At 37.7% G+C, this 21,041-nt stretch overlaps 1 protein-coding gene across 3 annotated transcripts in view; it reads right to left on the bottom strand.

The window, feature by feature from the left end:
• The window catches only part of ZNF521 (zinc finger protein 521), a 293,530-nt gene that overhangs the window by 254,566 nt on the left and 17,923 nt on the right, over positions 1 to 21,041 (bottom strand). For all 3 annotated transcript variants that reach the window (XM_037982429.2, XM_007974407.3, XM_037982428.2), the window contains one exon: positions 8,997 to 9,176. Coding sequence is in view for 2 of the 3 variants with exons in the window: in XM_007974407.3 (XP_007972598.1) it covers positions 8,997 to 9,176 (180 nt within the window). In the remaining variant the exon portion in view is untranslated. The remainder of the gene's footprint in view (positions 1 to 8,996; positions 9,177 to 21,041) is intronic.

Genomic DNA, 21,041 nt, shown 5'->3' with positions numbered 1-21,041 from the left:
CCGATCAGAACAGACACTAATCAGAAACAGCCATCCAGGTAGTAACCAGACTTTCCTGAGAGCAAGGAGATAAACAGTACTCCAGTCAGCTGGGTGGGCTGGCTTCTCCAGCCCCTTTCATCCCATCTCATACTAATGCAGTCTACGGTGTCCAGCAAAGCGGACTTATGGATCGGCATATTTAATTTTAACTAATCTAATTCATGCAAAATCCTCAAACTGTGATAACTGATTCTAAAAGTTTTCTGCAAAAAAAACTGCAGGATATTGATAGTCAAGCACAAGTAATCAACAAGAAAACGGCAAATCTGGCCCTTCCACACCAAGTAAAAGCTCCTCGTCACCTACCATATGAAAGGGAAAGGGGAGGGGGAAAAACAGTTTCATCAGAGCTGACCGGAAGTTGGCAAAACAAAAGCACACAAGTGAGATTATCAGGAAAGTTCTTTGAAATGTGAACTTATACCCACCATTGATAACAACCTCATGGGAAAAAGTAACATACATTCTCTCTGGAGGTTTTGTGAAGTATTTTTTCAGTTTTAACAGCCATTAAAATGAATTACCAAAATAAACAAACATGGACCAGGACTTCAAAATAACATAAAATTATTTTTAAACTCTGTTTATTTCATCTTTACCTCATTTTTTAATTTCTATTTTTGTGAATGTTGTATAATGCATGTATATATGTAATGTATTGGTAAATACATATTATGACAGTGCATTTAGAAATCACTAGTCTGAAAGTAAAATACATATAGAGATGGACTGCAGAATGGAATCTATGGAGGCCATGAAACTGCATTTTTGGGGGCTTAGGGAGATTTGGAGAATGAAGTAGGCTAAAAACAGACATATTTTAGGTACAAAATGAGGAACTGATCAAAATGGAAGGAAACAGGAAAATAAAACTTATAGTGCCTTAAGCCTAATAGAGAAACAGATAAATTAATAACATATAAATGATTAATAACAAACTATGAATAATGAATTAATATAGAAATTAATATAGAAATATGCAAATAAAACTTACAATGCCTTAAGCCTAATTAATATGAACTAAAAAGTTAAAATATCACATTTATTTCATGTAATTTATTTCAACTAATGGTTTGACAAGGAACACAGCAAAAAAAGGGTTCTAAGCAGTTTCAATCTGCTTTTACGCAAACGATGCTTCATTCTGTAAACTACTCATCTCCCTTATTCCCACTGCCAACACAACTAGCTGTTAGAGCACTTTATTGTTCATTGGAATGAACCAGTCTTTAATTCACCACAACAATATGACACATGTATACTCAATTTCACATTAAAAAAAAAAATTATTTGGCCAAATAATAAGGATATTCCAGATGTGTAGAAGTTTTCAGCTCACAAAAATTGTATGAAGCTTCCAGGAAGTTTCCTAAGATTTAAATCAAAATTAAACGGACGCACTACTTTACACTGATGAACAACATCCACTCATCAGTTCAGTTCATTTTCCTAAAAAATGTGATCAGGAAGAATATTTGTAAAGAAGCCACAACCCTGGGTAGGGCTTTATACATCTGGTCTACAAATATGTTCCCCAAAACTACAGCAGAATTACCACCACACATATTTCTACACACTCATCTACCAACAGTATAGACCAGAGGGTTAAGAACTAATACAATGCTATTTAGTTTTTTCTGCAATTACGCCCAGGCAATTCACATTAATGATGTGAAAGAACACTTAACAGACAACTCAAGTTTGCAAATTAGCAGGAGAGAAGAGAAAAATGACTCAGAACAACAAGCACAGAGTATTACCAATGCACTTTACACATTTATCCTGTTAAGTGTAGCTTAGTTTTGATGATTTACAATGCTAGTTCTTACTCAGTTTTGTAAGCATAACAAAGTCTCTGTAATCTCAGCCTTCCCCATAGCACCCTGCTATTAAATCTTTGTTGAGCAGTGTGATGAGACCCCTCTGGCTTCCAGCCCTCCCCACCCCCTGAGGGAATTGGCAAGAAATGATAGGGTTTGTGGATTAGTAAAATGAGAGGTTCTCTGTGCTTTTCCTTCTTTAAATATATATTTTGATAATCTGTCTTCTGCATCAGAGAGTCCCAACAGCATTAGAGTGTTGATTCCCCTGCCTTCCTAGCCTCCAGGAAAAAGACAGCAAGGCTGGGGCAAGACAGGTGGTTTCCATGTATTGCTAAAATCGAAGACAGGGATTTAATTTTTTCTTTCACCTTTCCCCCTATTCCTTCAAGCAGGGATGATACATAACTTACTTATACATGTTGGACTGTAGAATCCAGAAAAATTGCACCATGAGACAAAGGAGAAAGAACTCATCTGTGAGTATCACCACATCCTTTGCTATCTTCAGGGACTGTTCTGTTCTTTCTTAGATCAAGGATGCTTGTCCAGAAAACTGTCCACATTCTAGAATACCCTCTCAGTGACAGACTCCATGAGCTGTGTGTGACACTCGCATTTTCTTTATCCCTGCAGGATCCACTGTCTAAACTTTCAGTCCACATGGACAGCTAATCATTATTTGACCTGGCACATAATCTTATAGCTGACCTTCAAATCTGGGTCTAGAATTGACCATCTTGTTCTTCTGTATTTGACCATCTCCAAAGGCTTGGTCTGGCCTTGGCTCAGTTTCAAGACTTTTGATATGGAGTGAATAGGTTTTCATCAAGGCAGGCTCTCCAAGGAATGTGCGTCACCCTTGGGGATGAAAGTCACCAAAGGAACAGATCTTAAGTTACCAAGAAAACCCTCAGTTAAAAGAAGGGAAGAACCTAAGACAGGGTTTCTATGGCTCTCTCATAATAGAACTACCCTGAGTAACCCACACAGGCATCAGAACATAGAATATATCCCTTTTCTGTTATTTTACAAATCAACAAGTTGTAAGATAGCTTTCACTTCTAATCGTACTCTATAATTAACCCTCTAGCACACTGCTCAGGATTCCCTCTTGCTTTACACAGATTGTTCATCAAAAAGTCTTCAGGCAATGGTCTAGCTGGGTAGGGCCAAACACGTCAGGAATGACTTCAAGATTAATAGAAGGGAATCCACAAGGAACAAAGAATAAACTGAGAAAGCGGCAAGATAAGACCACGGAACAGGCAGGGAGAAAGGAAAGGAGAAAATATGGACAAGGAAATTAAGAATCTTAGAGAAAGGACCGGAATTAGAGGAAAATCAGCAAAGATGCAAATGGGGCTGAATGAAGTTAAAAGGCAAAACGAATTTAAAAAAAAAAAAAAAACACAAGGAAACAAAAAAGTAATAAAACCAAGAGGCAAAAAAAGAATGTATATATAAAAATACCTTCCTTTGCTAAATGCAGCACTTTGTCAGCCGGCGGGTAAGGGGTGGGGAAGCAGCAACAAGAGTGAATTCAAGCAGTGGGAAGCAAACACTGGAACTGTCAGACCTCCCAACTTAAACTAAAAGGCTTTAACCAAGCAAGAAGGCAAAAGCGTCACATTACTTTTTCAATTAAAATGCTTTCAAGTGTCTTTAATCTTTTCCAGATCAGACTGGAGGGTAACCTTCAGCCAACTCAAGCTTCAATATTAACACCTTCAACAAATGTGGATCATTCCTGACTTCGTTTCTCCCTTTTTTTTTTTTTTTTGCTTCCTCCTTGGCCTCCACTTCTACTTTGCCTCCCGAATCTACCACCGTCCCAAAGAAATCATCTTGAACAACAACCAACAGGAAAATAAGATCCATCAGATACTTTCCCTGGACATGTGCTTCAACAAGTGACAAGTAAGACTCTAGTTTTTTGTTTGTTTGTTTGTCGGGGTTTTTTTTTTTTTTTTTTTTTTTTTTTGAGACAGAGTTTCACTCTTGTCGCCTAGGCTGGAGTGCAATGACACGATATTAGCTCACTGCAAGCTCCGCCTCCTGGGTTCAAGCAATCCTCATGCCTCAGCCTCCCAAGTAGCTGTGCCTACAGGCATGTGCCACTACACCCTGCTAACTTTTTTGTATTGTTAGTAGAGTCGGGGTTTCACCATTTTGGCCAGGCTAGTCTCAAACTCCTGCCCACCTCAACCTCCCAAAGTGCTGGGATTACAGACAGGAGCCACCACGCACAGCCTCTTCTTTTCTACCTTTGACTCACCTCTGTAGTATGTGGCCACAGAACAGATTCCCTGCTTTCAGAAAGCTTCAGACCAAAATAAACCAAACATTTTATCAGTTTTTTAAAAAATTTAACTCATAAATGTAATCTTTGCCATACCATGTGTGGAAACTTCAGCACTTCCTGCACAGATATTATTAAAGTTGTATGAGACAGGAATAATGCCTATTGCTTCGATTCAATTCCATAGAGCTGAACATAAGAATAACTACAGGGCAGACACTCAGTAAAAATTAACTATTCACCAAGTAGAACTTGAAGGTTGTTTTCTAAATTACATGAATTTTAAAATAACTTTTAACATGAGAGAGGACCCACTCTTACCAAAGACAGGATTTCTTGCTAGATTAATACACACTGCCATGTCAGTGTAGTGGGCATGCTGAAGTTCCCACGCCTGTATCCTAATGTTAGTGCTGATTCTACATGAGCAAAGCTTTGTTTAAAGCACCAGTTATTCTACTGAAAATGGCATCTTACTAATTATCTGCATTTATTGGGATTTTCCCAAAATGATATGTTCTAGGAAAAATACACCTTAAATGAAGCCAATTAAATATATATGAGCTAGAAAATTCACAAAAAATACCAATAAATGCCCAACAGAATGTCAAAATTAAAGATGGACAATACAAAAGTTAGCAAGCACGTACGACAACCAGAACTCTCATCTATTGCTGGTGGGAGTGTAAATGGCACAATCATTCTGAAAAGGGGTTTGGAAGTTTCTAATAGAGATTAAATATATCATATCTCATGCCCTTCACCCAATGACCCAGCAATTCTATTCCTAATGAGAGAAATAAAACATAGGTCCACAAAAAGATCCATATAGAAGGCTGACTATTATGAATTTTACTCAAAATAGTCAAAAACTAAAAATAATCAAAGCATCCACTAACAAGAGAATGTAAAACAAATAATGATATGTTCATATAATGGAATCTTACACGGCAATAAAAAGAAACACACTACTTATATACACAACAGTATGAATGGATCTTATAGACATCATGCTGAACAAAAGAAGCTGGACATGCTAAAAAAGGGCGCACGCCGTATAATTTCATTTAAAAGAAGTTCTAGAATAGGTAAAATGGATCTATAGTTAAAACAACTCAAAAACTGGTTACTTCCAGTGGAGCATTATTGATCAGAAAGAAGCATGAGGGAACTTTCTGAAATGAAATTATATCTTAAGAAGGGCGTGTCACATAGGTGTATTTATTTTGCCAAAGTTCACCAAATTGTATACTTATAATTTATGAATTTCACTATATGTAAATGTTGCACTAAAAATTACAGCATTAACAATTATAAACAAATATTAAACTCAGTTTGCCTATCATGGTGGTATCAGTAAGCAATTTTGAAACCACTTACTGTATATTCTAGGCTCAAGCAAATGAGTGAACACATTAATAAGGATAACGGAAGCCAGGTTTCTCTGTGTTAAAGAAGGCAGTAGAAATACACAAAGGAAAAAGACTAGGACGTACCTGAGGTACTGAATTGAATGGGAGGTATCAGTATGAACACACGGTTTTTACTGGGTAGAGAAAAATACACGTATGTGTATATACTTGTATATGGGTGAATCTTATGAACTATATTATATGTGTATTATATATTATAGTAAGTATGCATGTACATTTCCTACTTCTGTCTACTGAGGTCTATAAGTAATGGTATACCTATAGCACTGAGTATACATAGTATCCATATCTTGGTTTCTAAATACCTTTGTCCTCATAAAGAACCAGCAGAAAGAAAAGAAAAAAGAAAAGAAAAAGAAAAGAAAATTGCTGGCTGATTGCAGGACTAGGACAAGAAAAGACCATGATGATACTGGAGCATCAATTTGCACCAGAAACTAAAGTTCTCAGATAATGATGGAGGCATATTAAACACATACAGGATCCTGTTTGAAGGGACTCCTATTAGCTAGATCTATGGCAATCTGGGTATCAATACAATGAGAGTAATGGATTATGACTGACTGAATAAAATAAAAACCCAAAAGATGACGGTAACATGAATATACAAATAAATGAATAAGAAAGAAGATTACAGTAGGCTAACAAATAGATAAATTATGAACTTGCAATAGACCTAAAAACAGTGAGTATGGCTGAGCACAGTGGCTCACGCCTATAATCCCACAGTGGCTCACGCCTATAATCCCAACACTTTGGGAGGCCAAGGCAGGCGGATCACTTGAGGCCAAGAGTTCGAGACCAGCCTGGCCAACACGGCAAAACCCTGTCTCTACTAAAAAGTACAAAAAGTTAGCTGGGCATGGTGGTGTGCACCTGTAGTCCTAGCTACTTGGGAGGCTAAGGCAGGAGAATCACTTGAACCCAGGAGGCAGAGGTTGCAGTGAGCCGAGATCGTGCCACTGCACTCCAGCCTGGGCAATAGAGCAAGACTCCATCTCAAAAAAAAAAAAAAAAAAAAAGTAGGTAAACAAAACATTTTATGAAGTGTAGATATTTATATAGTTTCAAAGTTATCTTCCCACAAATTATTAACCATGGAGAAAGAGAAAATGGTAACTTTATAATGGAAACTGTTGGCAGACACCACCTTAAACAAATATTCAATGTTAACATCATCAACATCGTAACAAACTAACATCATGTACTTCCCGATCTGATGCACTGAGAAGGATGCCTATCACCTCTTTGGTGATTCTGGCTTCTTTGGAGCCTGAATACTACAGGAGCCTATGTAACCTGAATTTAATCCTTGGGAAACATCAGACAAACCCAAATGGATGGGTATTCTGTAAACTAACTGGTAGCTTCTCTTCAAAAATGTCATAGTCAGGAAAGGCAAAGAGAGGCTCAGAGAACATTCCAGGTTAAAGGAGGTAAAAGAGATGACAGTTAAATGTTATGCATGATCCTGAATCCTGGATGAGGAGAAAAAATAGCTACCAAGGACATTATTAAAACAACTGCTGAAATTTAAATATGGATTGTGAATTAGATAGTAGTATCTATTTGTATTAAATGTTAACTTTCTTTTTTTTTGAGACGGAGTTTCATTCTTGTTGCCCAGGCTGGAGTGCAATGGCGTGATCTCAACTCACTGCAACTTATGCCTCCCGGGTTCTAGCAATTCTCCTGCCTTAGCCTCCTGAGTAGCTGGGATTACAGGCCCACGCCACCACACCTGGCTAATTTTTATTTTTAGTAGAGATGGGGTTTCACCATGTTGGTCAGGCTGGTCTTGAACTCCTGACCTCAGATGATCCACCTGCTTTGGCCTCCCTAGGATTACAGGTGTGAGCCACCACACCTGGCCTAAAGACTAACCTCAGTTTCAGTAAGTATACTATAGATATGTAAGAGAATAGATTGGTGCTTCAGAAATACAAAGGATATATTTATAGAGGTGTGATGTCTCCAACTTTCTCTCAAATGATTAAGAAAGAAATGCTATAGGAGAGAGAAAAAGAGAATAATAAAGTAAATGGAGAAAAATGTAAGCAACTGGTGAATCAGATAAATGATACTGAAGTTCCTTATATCCGTTTTCTAAGTTTTCTGTATGTTTGGAATTGTATCAAAATAAAAGTTGCTCCCTAGAAGCATATATAAACTGTAAAATATATATGTATAGCCAATATTTATATAAGCAACATCGATTCTCAAACTTTAGTTCCAGAAAATGTTTATGGGTTTTCTGAAAGGAAGATGATTCTGGGGCCTAATAAACTTGCTCACTGCAATCCCTTTTTGAAGAGAAAAGCCACAAGGCACTTTTAATAAAGAAGTCTATTTAATGGATTTAATCCAACATTCCACAATAATCTGTTCAGAAAACCTTGTTAAAATAGAATACACTTTAAAATCTTATAAAAATATGAATATGCTGTGGAAAACAGAGAACCACTTGTCCAGTAAACACATTTCCCATACTCGCTTAATTGAAGAAAGATTTGTGCTGGGAAAATAAGAGGCAGAGACAGAGACACACACATACACACACAAAGGAGTGGCATCAGCTTCAAACAGGAAGAGTGGAATGATGTGTGTCTTACAGACTTCTATCTAAAATGCCCTACCCAGGCTCATAGAATGCGTTCTTGTAGGATATATTTTAAAGGGGGTAGATATTTGGTAAACTGAGTCCCAGTTTTATTTAGCCATTACATCAAACATGCTATACAACATGTTGCTTTAAATATGTCTCTTCCAAGGAACCGCACAGCAGAATAACTTCCCAGCCTTAATGAGTACCTACTATAGGCCAGGTATTGTGCTAGGCTTAGATAATGCAAGAACGAATAAGACACAATTTCAGCCATCCATGAGCTTCCAGTCTAACGAGTGAGACGGAAAAATGAACATACCCAGTGAGAACTGTGGTGCTCAAGGATAAGCATTAAACTTTATGGGAACACAAAACAACGTGGCTAACTCAGGCAGAGGGTGATCAGAAAAGGTTTCCTTCAGGAAGTGTTATCTAAGCTAACATGTTCCTTTCTCATGCTGTCTTTGAAAAGCTATTCAAAGGATTTTTAAAATATATTAATCATCCAATATTCATGTTCTGCTCCTAAATGACATCATGTAAAAAAAATTAAAAAAGAAAATACACTCATTAGCTCTTAACATCTAGGTGCATTTCAAAATCTAAGAGGGCTGTGACACTGAGGTTACCCCAAACAGCCATCTCAGAATTCTTTCAAAAGCACCTCTAGACTTAGCTAGGTATTCAAGTGTAGGAATAAAATAATTTGAAGAGAAAAACACATAAAGGAACAAACTGAAAAAATCAGAAATAGAACAGTACAAGAAGACAAAAAAGTGGTAAGTATTGTTTACCTGTCAGTTGACATTGATTAATCTTGTGTTCTGTGATATCGCTCAGCGATTCAAACACCTGGAGGCAGCTGTCACAGCTGTGCACAGCTTCGTCTTCCAACTCCTCCCCGTCTTCCGGCCTCTTCTTACAATCTAGCGCCTCTCCATCTTCAGTCTTGTCTTCAAGTTTACAGTTGGGGTCTGAAAAAAAATCAACACTGTAAGTATGGGGTTTAAAGACAGGTTCTTTTAAAGTAACGTTTAATCTTCTTGCTACCAAAAACAGAAACACCATTTTCCTTGAAGCTGCAATAGGAGGGCTTCATTGCAGATTTTATTACAGGCGAATCAAAAGTGAGCCTCTCCTAAAATTATTCAGTTAGTGATCATCAAAGGCCTTCTTCCCTTTCCCCACCATGTAGTCCTTTTCCCATCTCTCCCATCAAATCACTCGTCTACTCCTAAGATTGACTTTGCCATTTTTTTCATAGCCTTTTAGTTTTTGCTTAAAAGAGAGCGATAAATCACTTTTAAAATTAAACAGTCTCCAATGCAAAAGGAAAAAAAAAAAAAAACCCACTGTGATTAAGAATGAACTCTTTTTCTGCTAAATATACTCTTTCGTGGGAAATTACCAGAATTAGCCAAAAGTCTAGAATAAGCTAAGGTAATCACCATAGGCACAAAATTGACCTTTACTTATAAACTGGTCAAAACACACAGCTACTCCATTATTTGTTAGACACTGATAGCAAAATAAGCTGTATCACATAGCAAAAACATTCTTACAAACGCAAACTCAAGTGTAAATATGTCTCTTGTTTTCAAAATTATCCAAAAAAGTGAAATAAGATATATGAAAAGCAATTATAAATAATAACGAAGTCAAAAACTTGAGTTGGCATTACTAGCGTTGAAAAACTAAATGTTGTGAAAATTAAAAATAGTTCCATTTTAACCCTAAAACTGATACACACACAGCAAGGAGAAGTGCGGGAGTACAGGGAGAGAAAAGCACGTGGAATGCTTTTACTTAAGAGCTCAATAAATGCTTTTTGATTAGTGACGCTGTCCTTTGACTCAATTCCTCCCAAAGAGGGAGGGAGAAAGGAACTGTGGGGAGGGGGCAGAAGAGTATCTCTTTGGGGGAAATTAAGATAATAGGGTAATACAATCAGTGACTGAATTTATGGGTCACTGATTACCAGAAGCAAAAAGTTGTCCAAAGTCATAAATAAACTATATCTCAAAATACAGTAAAATTAAACCGGAGATTTCTATTTTCTATAAGGCCTTGACTAGTCAATGAAATGGTTACAAAAGAACTGTATCAAGATACCTAAGAAATAGGTAAGGCATTATCTGTAGTCACATTTTTATATGACTACAATATTACTTTTAATGGCTACAATAAATATGATAATTTAAATATAAATATAATCAATTTTTTTAAAATTTTGCTTTTCAGAGATGGGTCTTACCATGTGGCCCAAGCTGAGGTGCAGTGGCTATTCATAGGCACTATCATAGCTCACTGCAGCCTCCAACTCCTGGCCTCAAGCAATCCTCCTGCCTCAGCCTCCTAGTAGTTGGGACCACAGGCACACACTGCCATACCCAGCTATTTAATATTTTAACTATCTCATTAAATGCTACAATCAAGAATCCACAGAATCAAAAATAACCAAGTATTTCTCAAAAAAGTCCATAAACGCCACCACACCAATATCCTGTGCTCTGAGATTGTTTTCTGCTATTTTGCACATAGCACGTTTCTACGAATGCTTCTTCTACGAGTCACTTATATTCCCTTTTTTGTCTGGCAGTTGTTCTAGAGCCTTTCTTCACCTCTGCAATAAACATAACTATATCACCACCCTTCCAATGATTCACATATGCCAAAATCAACTTATATCACAATGTATCTGATCATCTCTTGGGTTCTTTAAAAAAAAAACAAAATTCCCATCTCAAAGAGCACGTAGTTTTGTTTGTTGGGTTTTTTCAAAAAGAACACACTGTTTAAGTACATTGGTAATTTGGGTTGATTTGCCATCTGGAAAATGATTATCTCAACATTCCACACAGTGCCTATTTCAGTATACCAGGATTGAGACTGCTCATTCCTGGGAGAGTAATCACAGGGATTTTGCATTTGTCTTGTACTCTGCCCAGCACAGTCCTATGTCCAGGTGAGTGCTTAGTAAATATTATTTAGTGACGGTGAGAAAGAGAAGGAGAAAAAAACAGAGACTACCTTTAAAAGTCCTTTACTGGTATTTTCTCTGTAAACAGGAACAGACCAGTTACCTCTAAAGTAAAAAACACCTGCATGCCTACATTTTCCAAAGCTGATACTACAGGACCCACTATATTTGGGTTTGCTTCTCTCAAATATTTCATCTGGGGCTACAGATGCAAAAAAAAAAAAAAAAAAAAAAAAAAAAGGCAATGATTCAAAGATCTCCGACAAACTAAAACCAAGTGATGAAATACTGCCAAACTAGACAGCAATTCAGGAAAATACATAACTATCCCACCTATGGCAAACTGACCCCCACACCATTAAAACACTTATTGGAAGGTAGCATGCACTCATGAATACTCTTGGTTGTTTAGTATGAGTTTCTAGTTTCTCAAAAAAACTGATAGCACTCAGGGAAATGTTGCTGTTAGGTCTGAATTTTAATATGATTATTTAAATGCTACACATCCAGTTTGCAGACCTGTTTGTTTTTAAATAAGGAGACTCTGTGAACACTTTAACTACCATACAGAGAAAAACGATAAAAACTCACTTTCCTTATTATTCGAGAATATATAGACACGTTCCATGAATCCAGTATCAAAAATACAGAGAAGAATGCATGACGGTTTCACTCTTAAAAGCTGAAGAACTGACCCCAGTCCATGCTTCCAACACTGTGGCTAGTTATTAAAATGAGGGTCATTTTAAGACTAATAAAAAATAGTTTTGCTTCCACTTCTGCATTTACAGATAGAACCCTTCAGGGACTGAAGTCAGTCAAGCTTATTCACTTCTGCTGCAACTTTAGGATGCATGCTCCAGCCAACTGGCGAATTTGTTTTTAGGTCAACACTTAAGAGGGACCCTCTGGGAAGCGGGTTCGATTATAGCCTATGATGCCTTGGAGTAATGAGTACTGGAATCTCAGTCTTTCTCCTTGTAAGATTTTTCCAGCCTCCACTTTCATGAAAAAGTCTTTTTTGCCCATTCAAAAGATGTGTTTATTTGTGCTAGGGGTTTGCATCCCTAATGCCAGTTGATGTAGGAAGATTCTAGAAAGCTTACACTGTCAACCATTTCTTTCCCACAGGTGGCTACACTTCAATAATTGCACACGGACTTAGTGATGTAGTTTTTATAAAGTCCTTTGAGATCCAATCATAAAAAATAATTGTATTACTCTGCTAGCCATTCAAACCTCTGACTTCAGCCTAAGGGGTTATAAATACAAGGTCCACGCCTGTAAGTACTGCCCTGCCCCCAGCACCACTGCAGGAAGGATCATTGTTCTCCCAACTCCGTTGTTATGCTATAAATCCACGCAAAGGGTGATATTTTAAAATATCTCCAAACTCTCTACACTGCAACTACAAACTGTGTCATAGCTGCAGGCACCACTTTCTCTCCCCCTACCATAAATGATGCTGCCCAAACATGTTGCATTCAACACAAATGATCTCACCTCCTCAACCAACTTTCCACCTCATCCTCTGAAAAGGGTGCTATGGGACACTGGATTTATATCGTTCTGATTGGATAAAATGCTGAATTTTGGAACACATGCACAATTATTATTACAAAAGTAAGTGGCAACTTTCTGTGTCCAATTTTGTTAACATTACTTATAAATAGGAATTTAAAAGAAGCATTCTTTTCCCTGATTATGTTCTCTGGCAGGTGGTTCTTCTCTCAGTCTCATCTTCCTCTTCGTAAGAATTGTTATTGCTATAACTTGCTTTAATAAAATTACAAGTGTGGGGGAAATGAAAAATTACACTGGCTTAAAAGTGTTGGAGGCAATAAACCCATGGACTTCAATTAATTTCAAGTGTGGGATCAGTTTAAGGCCAACCAGCAGAAATTCTGTTCTGTCCATGTAAAAATGAGGTTTCACCACATTTACTTTTTATAACCTATATAAAAGTCAAGTAAAAGTAATGAATATCTAAAAGCCATCTCAGTGGACTGGCAAAGACTATCTGTATTCTTGAAACTCATCTTACATATTTCTCTCTGTGCAACAAGGATCCCATGCCTGATCAAAGCTAAAATGTCAAACTACTGAGAAAACAGCCCAATTTCCAATCCATTTCACTGCCTCAAAATGGACCTCCTTCCAAGCCACTTTTGCATGGAAAAGCACTGGCAAAAGAAAGAAAAACTAAGAGATCATGTGGTTATAATTATTACCAGGCAAGGAATATTTCTGCAGCTCAGTGGTAAAGTAAAACTCTGTCGCTCTCTGCTCCCAATAGTGTCCATCGCAAAACAACTGCCTCATTAAATCTCTGCAGTAAGATTAATATGCCGTAGCTGCACTACATTTATAACTTGGTACTCTATAAAAAGCACATTTAATGGTAAGAGCCAGAGCCTAGATACAAAGTATTACTATAAAAACTTCTGGCAGCAAGTACACAGTGCAGGCCCTCTGTCCCTCTTGCTGGAGATATAAATGAGGCTTTTCCTGGTTAATTCCAAGCATGAAGCTCTACCTTAAAAACCAGAGTCAGTTTTTATGAGAGTGGCAGAAACACAAGATTCTGAGGATGATGTAAATATGAATGCAATAAGATTACTTAACAACTAAGACTGGCAAGAGATGAATGAACCCAAAATACTCCACTTATATACTCACACAAATTTAAAACTGGACCACTTCCTAACAGTTTGTTCTCTGATCATAGCCAGCTTTTCACCAAATTAAACAGCCATGGCATGAATTACTCAATCTTAAGTCAACCTACACAGTGCCCAGTGAGTTCAAGAAACTACCAACTAAAAAATACATACTACATGAAAAAATTAAATCTTAGCTTCACTGTGATGACCATGACCTCCAGGATCTTAATAGCCTAAACCTGTTTTAAAAAAAATTAAAGAAAAAGTGGCCCCAACACTACACTGAACTAGTAAAAACAGAGGGTTTTTGAGACTTTAGAAAGCTGCCCGAGTTCTTTCTTTCAAGGATATTGTCTGAAAATAAAAAGGCATTATAATCCATGTCACATATTCAGGAATTCTATGCCAAATAAGTAAACAAATAATTTAGATGAATGCATTCCATACCAAAATCTCCCCAAATCACTGCAAATGGTGCATCTCAGGTTAACAACCATCTTGTGCTAAATGTAATTAACTGTCTAATGATGCTGTATTTAAAGTTCATGTGTGTACTCACAACTAGCCTTCTAGGTTTAGTGACATAGTTAGAAGTCCCACACCTAAAGAGATAATCAGGGAGTATCTATTTAAAATAAACCATATCTGAAAGCACTCCTCCCCTACAAGTATGTTCAAATCACAATCCCTGATTTCTGTTCATACTTTTTAAGAACACAGAAAAAGTTACCTTCAGGCTACAAAGAGTTAACAAGAAACAGAAAGCCTTCTTGGTTTTCAAAAACCAAAGGGCGGGATCATTATTTTGTGCTTTCTGGGCTCTAGATACGCATTCTAACTTGAAATCCCATAAGACGAAAACAGATTTAGGGGAAATAAATCGCACACTGTTATAAAATGGCAAGCAGGCTCTAATGAAGGCAGGCAGCATTGCCAGACTGTGCAGCCGTCTGTCCCGCACTCGCCTGCTGGTCTGCTGCCTCATTTTTTTATTACTGTCAACTAAAGGTAAACAAACAAACAAAACACAAACAAAAACAAAAGCAATCTATGGGGTGGCAAAGGGCCGAGCATCCCCGGAACCACAGCAGCCTCAACTTCGCAGGATTATCATGGGCATCCCAGGCAGAGACCTGGCTGGACACCAACCAGTCCAAAGAGCTCCTGTGGTCACGGATAAGAATGTGCTCCTTTTACTTTTTTTCTGCAATGTTTATTTTCTAACCACTCTATTCTCTGAAAGTTATTAAATTGTTTTACAGAAGAAAAAAAGGAACCTGTCATCTATTTGTTCTTTCCTTTGACTATAAAATCTTCTCAGACAGAAAGAATGATCTCTGTATTAAAGAAAATCGCACTGTTGAAGTTTAGACTTTCTGTGGTTTTGCTTGATTGTTCTACAGGTCTATCACGGTCCTTGAAGACCAACGAGAAATATCACAGATGTACTGTTATCAAGGAGAACATGCCAATTGTGAATTTATTACCACTATCTACAGTGAAATTCCTTGAAGGAGGATGCTGAATGGGAGGAAATTAGCCTTAGGGGAGGTTAAACACACACACACACACACACACACACACACATTCACTTGCACAGTTTGCAACAAAATAAAAAGTTTCTCCTCTTCCAATCAGAAAGATATACCCGAATTTCTTTCTTCCATTATTCCCCCTTTATCTTATTTATTTATTTTTTTATTTTTTGAGATGCAGTCTCGCTCTTTGGCTAAGGCCGGAGTGCAGTGGTACGATCTCGGCTCACTGCAACCTCCGCCTCCCGGGTTCAAGCAATTCTCCTGCCTCAGCCTCCTGATTAGCTGGGATTACAGGCACGTGCCACCATGCCTGGCTAATTTTTTGTATTTTCAATAGAGACCGGGTTTCACTGTGTTAGCCAGGATGGTCTCGATCTCCTGACCTCATGATCCGCCCGCCTCAGCCTCTCAAAGTGCTGGGATTACAGGTGTGGCCATCGTGCCAGCCTATTCCCCCTTTATCTTTAACACGAAATTTGGTAAAAGAAAAACACAATGGAAAAGCAACTTCAGCACTCCAACTTTAATGCAGAGTAGTTTGTGACTATTTACCAACGTATTCCTACCTTAAAGTTATTTATCTTCACAATGAATTTCTAAGGCTGCCTTGTGACAACTTCCGTAAGCAAACATTTCTTAAGCACCTATGTGGTTAATAGCCAGTTGATTAAGGGCCTGGAAATACAACATCTAAATTCCTGTTCCAAGAAGTTTGCAATTTGCTGCAGCTTCCCAACTAGTGGGTCAAAAGCAAGTTCAAGTGTTTGGGGATACCGATCCTCTCAGCCTTCAAGGTGACCAGGCACAGGCTGGGATGACTGGAAACTACAAGTCTGACTTCCCCGGCCTTGAATGGTTTTGTTCATTTACCCAAGTTTGCCATTTGAAACTTATCACTTTTCTGCCTATGTCATTTCATGAGAAGGCCTGACAGGCGCAAGGAGAGAGAGAGAAGAGTAAGTTAACGACTACAGCAAGAGGGATAAGTACTCAGTTGGAGGGGCATCTAAATCGGGGCAGGGTAATTTTACCCCAAGAAGAACAGCTTGGGCTACATTTTGAAGACTACGTAGCACTGAGAACAAGAACACAGCTCTCCAGGCAACAGAAACATAGGTAAGGCCACAGATATGTAAAACTACATGATGCCTTCAAAGAAATGCAAGTACCTGTGTTGCTATTCAAAGGAGCGGGGCGGGGGGGGGGGGCAGATAGACCAGACAGACAGTGGGGCAGCAGCAGAGACCAGGCTGGAAAAGCAGCTAGAGCACGAAGGAACTCCTGTGAGCAAAACGTCCAGATGTTAACCTCACTGCTATGAGAAATCACGGATGGATTTTAAGTAGGAGAGTGAATGATCTGGTTGACATTATACAAAGATGGTGCACTGGTAACTGAGAGGATGGTATGGACAAAGATCAGACCTGGAAGCAAAGACACCAGTCCAGAGTCTACAAGGTAAACCAGGAAGGAAGTAGAAAGTGAAAACTAAGTCAGTGGCAGAAAGGAAATCATGGTTCTGGGAGCCACTCCGGAAACAGGATCTGGATGGATGGTGAGGAGGGGAAAGTGGAGAGCTGTCTCAGTGTTTGCCAGGCACCAGGCTTGATGGAGCCATTCCTAGACAGGAGCATGTTTTTCTCACTATCTTCACATCCAGATTTTGTCTTTTACCCATATTCTCACTTACCTAAATAGTGACAAACAAGTGCCAAAGCTGGAGAAAAACTGGGCAGAAAAATCACACCTCCTAACCTTTTTTTTTTTTTTTTTGAGACAGGGTCTCACTTTGTCGCCAGGCCGGAGTGCAGTGACGCAATCTCAGCTCACTGCAACTTCTGCCTCCCAGGTTCAAGTGATTCTCCGGCCTCAGTCTCTCGAGTAGCTGAGACTACAGGCCCGTGCCACCACGCCCAGCTAATTTTTATATTTTTTAGTGGAGACAGGGTTTCACCATGTTGGCCAGGATGGTCTCAATCTCTTGACCTCATGATCCACCCGCCTCGGCCTCCCAAAGTGCTAGGATTACAGGCGTGAGCCACCACACCCAGCCACCACCTAACTTTCTAACCAAGTACCAGAGGTTTCTAGGGGCCCCAATGACACTTCTCAGGACTTCAAAGATCTTTGGTAAGATTCCTTTTACTTTAGTTTTATTTTAAGCACACACAATGCCAAAGAAGAATAAGTATAAAATTGAACTGAAAACCAAAAGAGACATTGATTCTAATATCCCTTTCTTATTTCTTCTTTAAATATATCATTAACTATTAGTTTAAGTAAGTTAACATGATTTTACTTGCAGTTCATGATTCTTTTCATAAGACAAAGTCAAAACACCAGACTACTACTTTTAATAACATAAAACGCCAATAAATTTAAAATGCTTGTTTTAAAAGGTGCACACAGCCTTCCCCTAAAAGCAAATACGGTAAGGAACCACAAAGAATGTGACAGGGCAGCAGGGGAAAGAGATGACACAAGGCCAAAATGGGTACACAAACTCAAAATCACCTATGCTAATAAAGAAAGAAAAAAGTACCCCACTGAAGTTTTTTCCAGATGAAGGGCTTAAAGTAAAATACCCAATATCTTTTTGTAACTTTGTCATTTTTATTTTGTTTTGCTTTGGCATGAGCCTTTCTTCTTGCCAGATTTGAAATGCCTCACTCTTCCAACTACCCTGATGCCTTCAGATTCAACAATGACACACTGGAATCTCATATAGTCTCTAACTTCCTGCAAAAAGAAAGAAAACCAGCTTCTGTAGTTCCATGTTCAATCTTAAACCCAGCCTCGAGGACCCTTTTCTTCCATTTTACATAAGAAAGATACTACACACAAATATTTTTAATATCCAGCAAATCAAGCACTCATTTCTCGATAGTAAAGCAACTTTAAAACTGCTAAAAAAAAAAAAAAAAAAAAAAAAAAAAAAATCCACTCTGGAGGAAAACAAATTATTTGAAAACATTTATGTGCAGTCTTTAGTACATAATGACCAGGTATACTGAAAACTGCTTCTCAGACAACGCAGCTACAATAAGAAATAAAACCAATTTTTGAACCTAGGATTTAGACATTTGGACATTTGGGAAAGAGTCTGGCACCTCTTTACTAAATATGTCTATGTAGCCTTAGTAGCACAGCTAGAAAGCATTAGTTCCCCCAAGCAAAGAAAAATCTGGGGCTAAATGCCTTTGTATTAACGATATCATACTAATAGTTACACCAACTGTATTTTTTCAGCCATTTTAGACGGTGCCAATCAAATTGCAACATTTCTGAATTAGACACCTAAAGTTAACTATCTCAACAATTGCTGAAGCATTAGCTTGGGGGAAAGTGTTTTGTTTGAATCAGGAAACTAGCTTGATGCAATGTAGCAATACTCACCTTCACATTTTGAGAAGGTATACCCCAACCTCATTCACAAAAATCAATACAAAATTATCACTCAGTTCTCCCTACTAGTGACTTTGGACTTGCTTTCTTCCTTTTTTTTTTTTTTTTTTTTTTTTAATTTAGGAAGTTCCTCTCCTTAACTGCAATCATATATTTGAAAGACAAGGACAATTGGATTTGTCTAAAGTTTGTCAATTAATCACAACATTTTGGGCATTTAATATTCCACTAAACAGATTTATTTCACCCAGGAACATGAAAAAGTGTTGATTTTTTTTCTTTCTTTTTCCCCCCTCTGCAGCTCCAAATGGTTCTCAAACTGGGAATCAAAATGCCATTAAAACAAAGAGATAAATAATTTGAAAACACATTTTTTCTTTTCTTTCCTAGCTAACACATAAGTGGAAAGTCCACATTTGTAAGAAATGATCCCACTTAGGAAGATAAGAAAGCATTTTCCAAACAACTGCCTTGGTAACATGATGACTCAGGAAAAGAGAAATTTTGTAAAAAGTCCTATAACATAAGGCACAAATTTGTATAATGAAAGATCAGAGCAAAAAAAAAAAAAAATGAGGCTGTGATTTATACCTTATGAGCTATTATAAACTACAAGACAATTTATGTATAATTGAAAAAAAGGAATTCATTTTGTCTTCCCCTAGTTGGTCTAATAAATTTTAAAATACATACAACCCTAAATGTCTAAGGTTCCTTCAGCCTGATAAACAAAACAAGAAAAGCCACACAACCAAAAATAAACTATAAAAATAGATCATTATTGATTTAGTTCCATTTCTGCAACACTTTCCTTAAGGAATCTGAAACAAAGAAAACATAAGGGCATCATTTGCTTTAAACTTTTTAACTGCACTTTTCATTTCCTAGGACACAAAAATAATTCCTTAGGTGTCCATATGAGTTTAATGTTTTTCTTTAGTTTTAACACAATCTCTCCAAAAGCCAGGTTTTAAAAATGTACTTTTTCCTACAGAATGACCATTTCACCAAATGTGCATTCAATCTGCATGTATCTGCAGACAAGTAATAAAGACACGAGTGCCATTAGCATAATCAATACACAATTTACAGAGCTACCCAGATAGAACTAAAAGTGAACGTGTACGCCATTATCATAGTAACTATAAATTAACAGTTGTTTGTGGAAATGTGTTCCCACTTATATTGTCTCAATCTTGACTTGTCAGGATAATGTGACCACATATATTGGTATAGTATTTATGTATATAATGTAGCATATACATATACAAATATATACATATGTCTATATACTTGAGTATATAGTATATATTTTATAGAATAATGCTATATGTAAACATAGTTTCAAATGATTATTTCCAGATAATCTCCAAATATGCATAAAGTAATATCAACTAAATCAATCACACATGGGGGAAATGGCTGATAAATAAACACCTATATTTATTTGTTTTGCTGTTTTTTACTATGTAGATTAATAAGCATGTAGTTTAATAAGGACACACATACTCTCTCGATAGACAGATAGATAGACAGACAGACAGATAGATAGATAGATAGATAGATAGATGTATATGTAAATATGTATGGCGAGGGAGCATATTCTCAGAGGGTAGGCAGAAGGGCCAGGGCTCATCTTATTTTTAAGAGAGAATAATAAGGAAAATAATCTGGTCAATCCTGCTATTGCTGTTGGTAGTTTTTTAAAATCCAACACATTTGAAACCTTACATTTAGCCAACACTACCAAAAAAAAGTACATCCTGTCTCTGAAATGCCATCTCTAGGATGTCAGAATTGGAGTAATTTTTTCAGAAACAGTGGCAGGTCGTGCCCAGTCCCCACCACAGAGGGTATCAGTGCCACACCAGTCCTTAGGAGAACCTCTCCCTGCAATGGGTATGTCCATCTTTCACAGCCCTGAAGAAAAACTGTATCAAATGTAGTATATTTCAAACGAAAGAAAACAGGAATAGCTTCTGGATGGTCAAGTGCCTTCATCTGCCAGTGGGAAATATGAATTTGTTTCCCCTCTATCTGCTTCATGGTGTGTTTAATACTGCCATTGCAGTATTACCAGGGGCTACTCAGCCCAAAGCCAGGCGCATTGCTATTATCTTTGCAGGCACAACCATCACTCACTTTTTCCCAGAAGTCAAGCTGGTGGGCTCCACCCAAGCAAATCTCCTGACCTTTGAGTAACAGCACCGAGAAGAAAGACCTTTGCAAGTCTACTCAACTTCTACAAGTCAG

The sequence above is a fragment of the Chlorocebus sabaeus genome, chromosome 18 (genome assembly GCF_047675955.1).
Source record: "Chlorocebus sabaeus isolate Y175 chromosome 18, mChlSab1.0.hap1, whole genome shotgun sequence".
NCBI lineage: Eukaryota > Metazoa > Chordata > Mammalia > Primates > Cercopithecidae > Chlorocebus > Chlorocebus sabaeus.
Note: the sequence above shows the minus strand (reverse complement) of the source record. Positions and strands in the feature narration are given on the sequence as shown.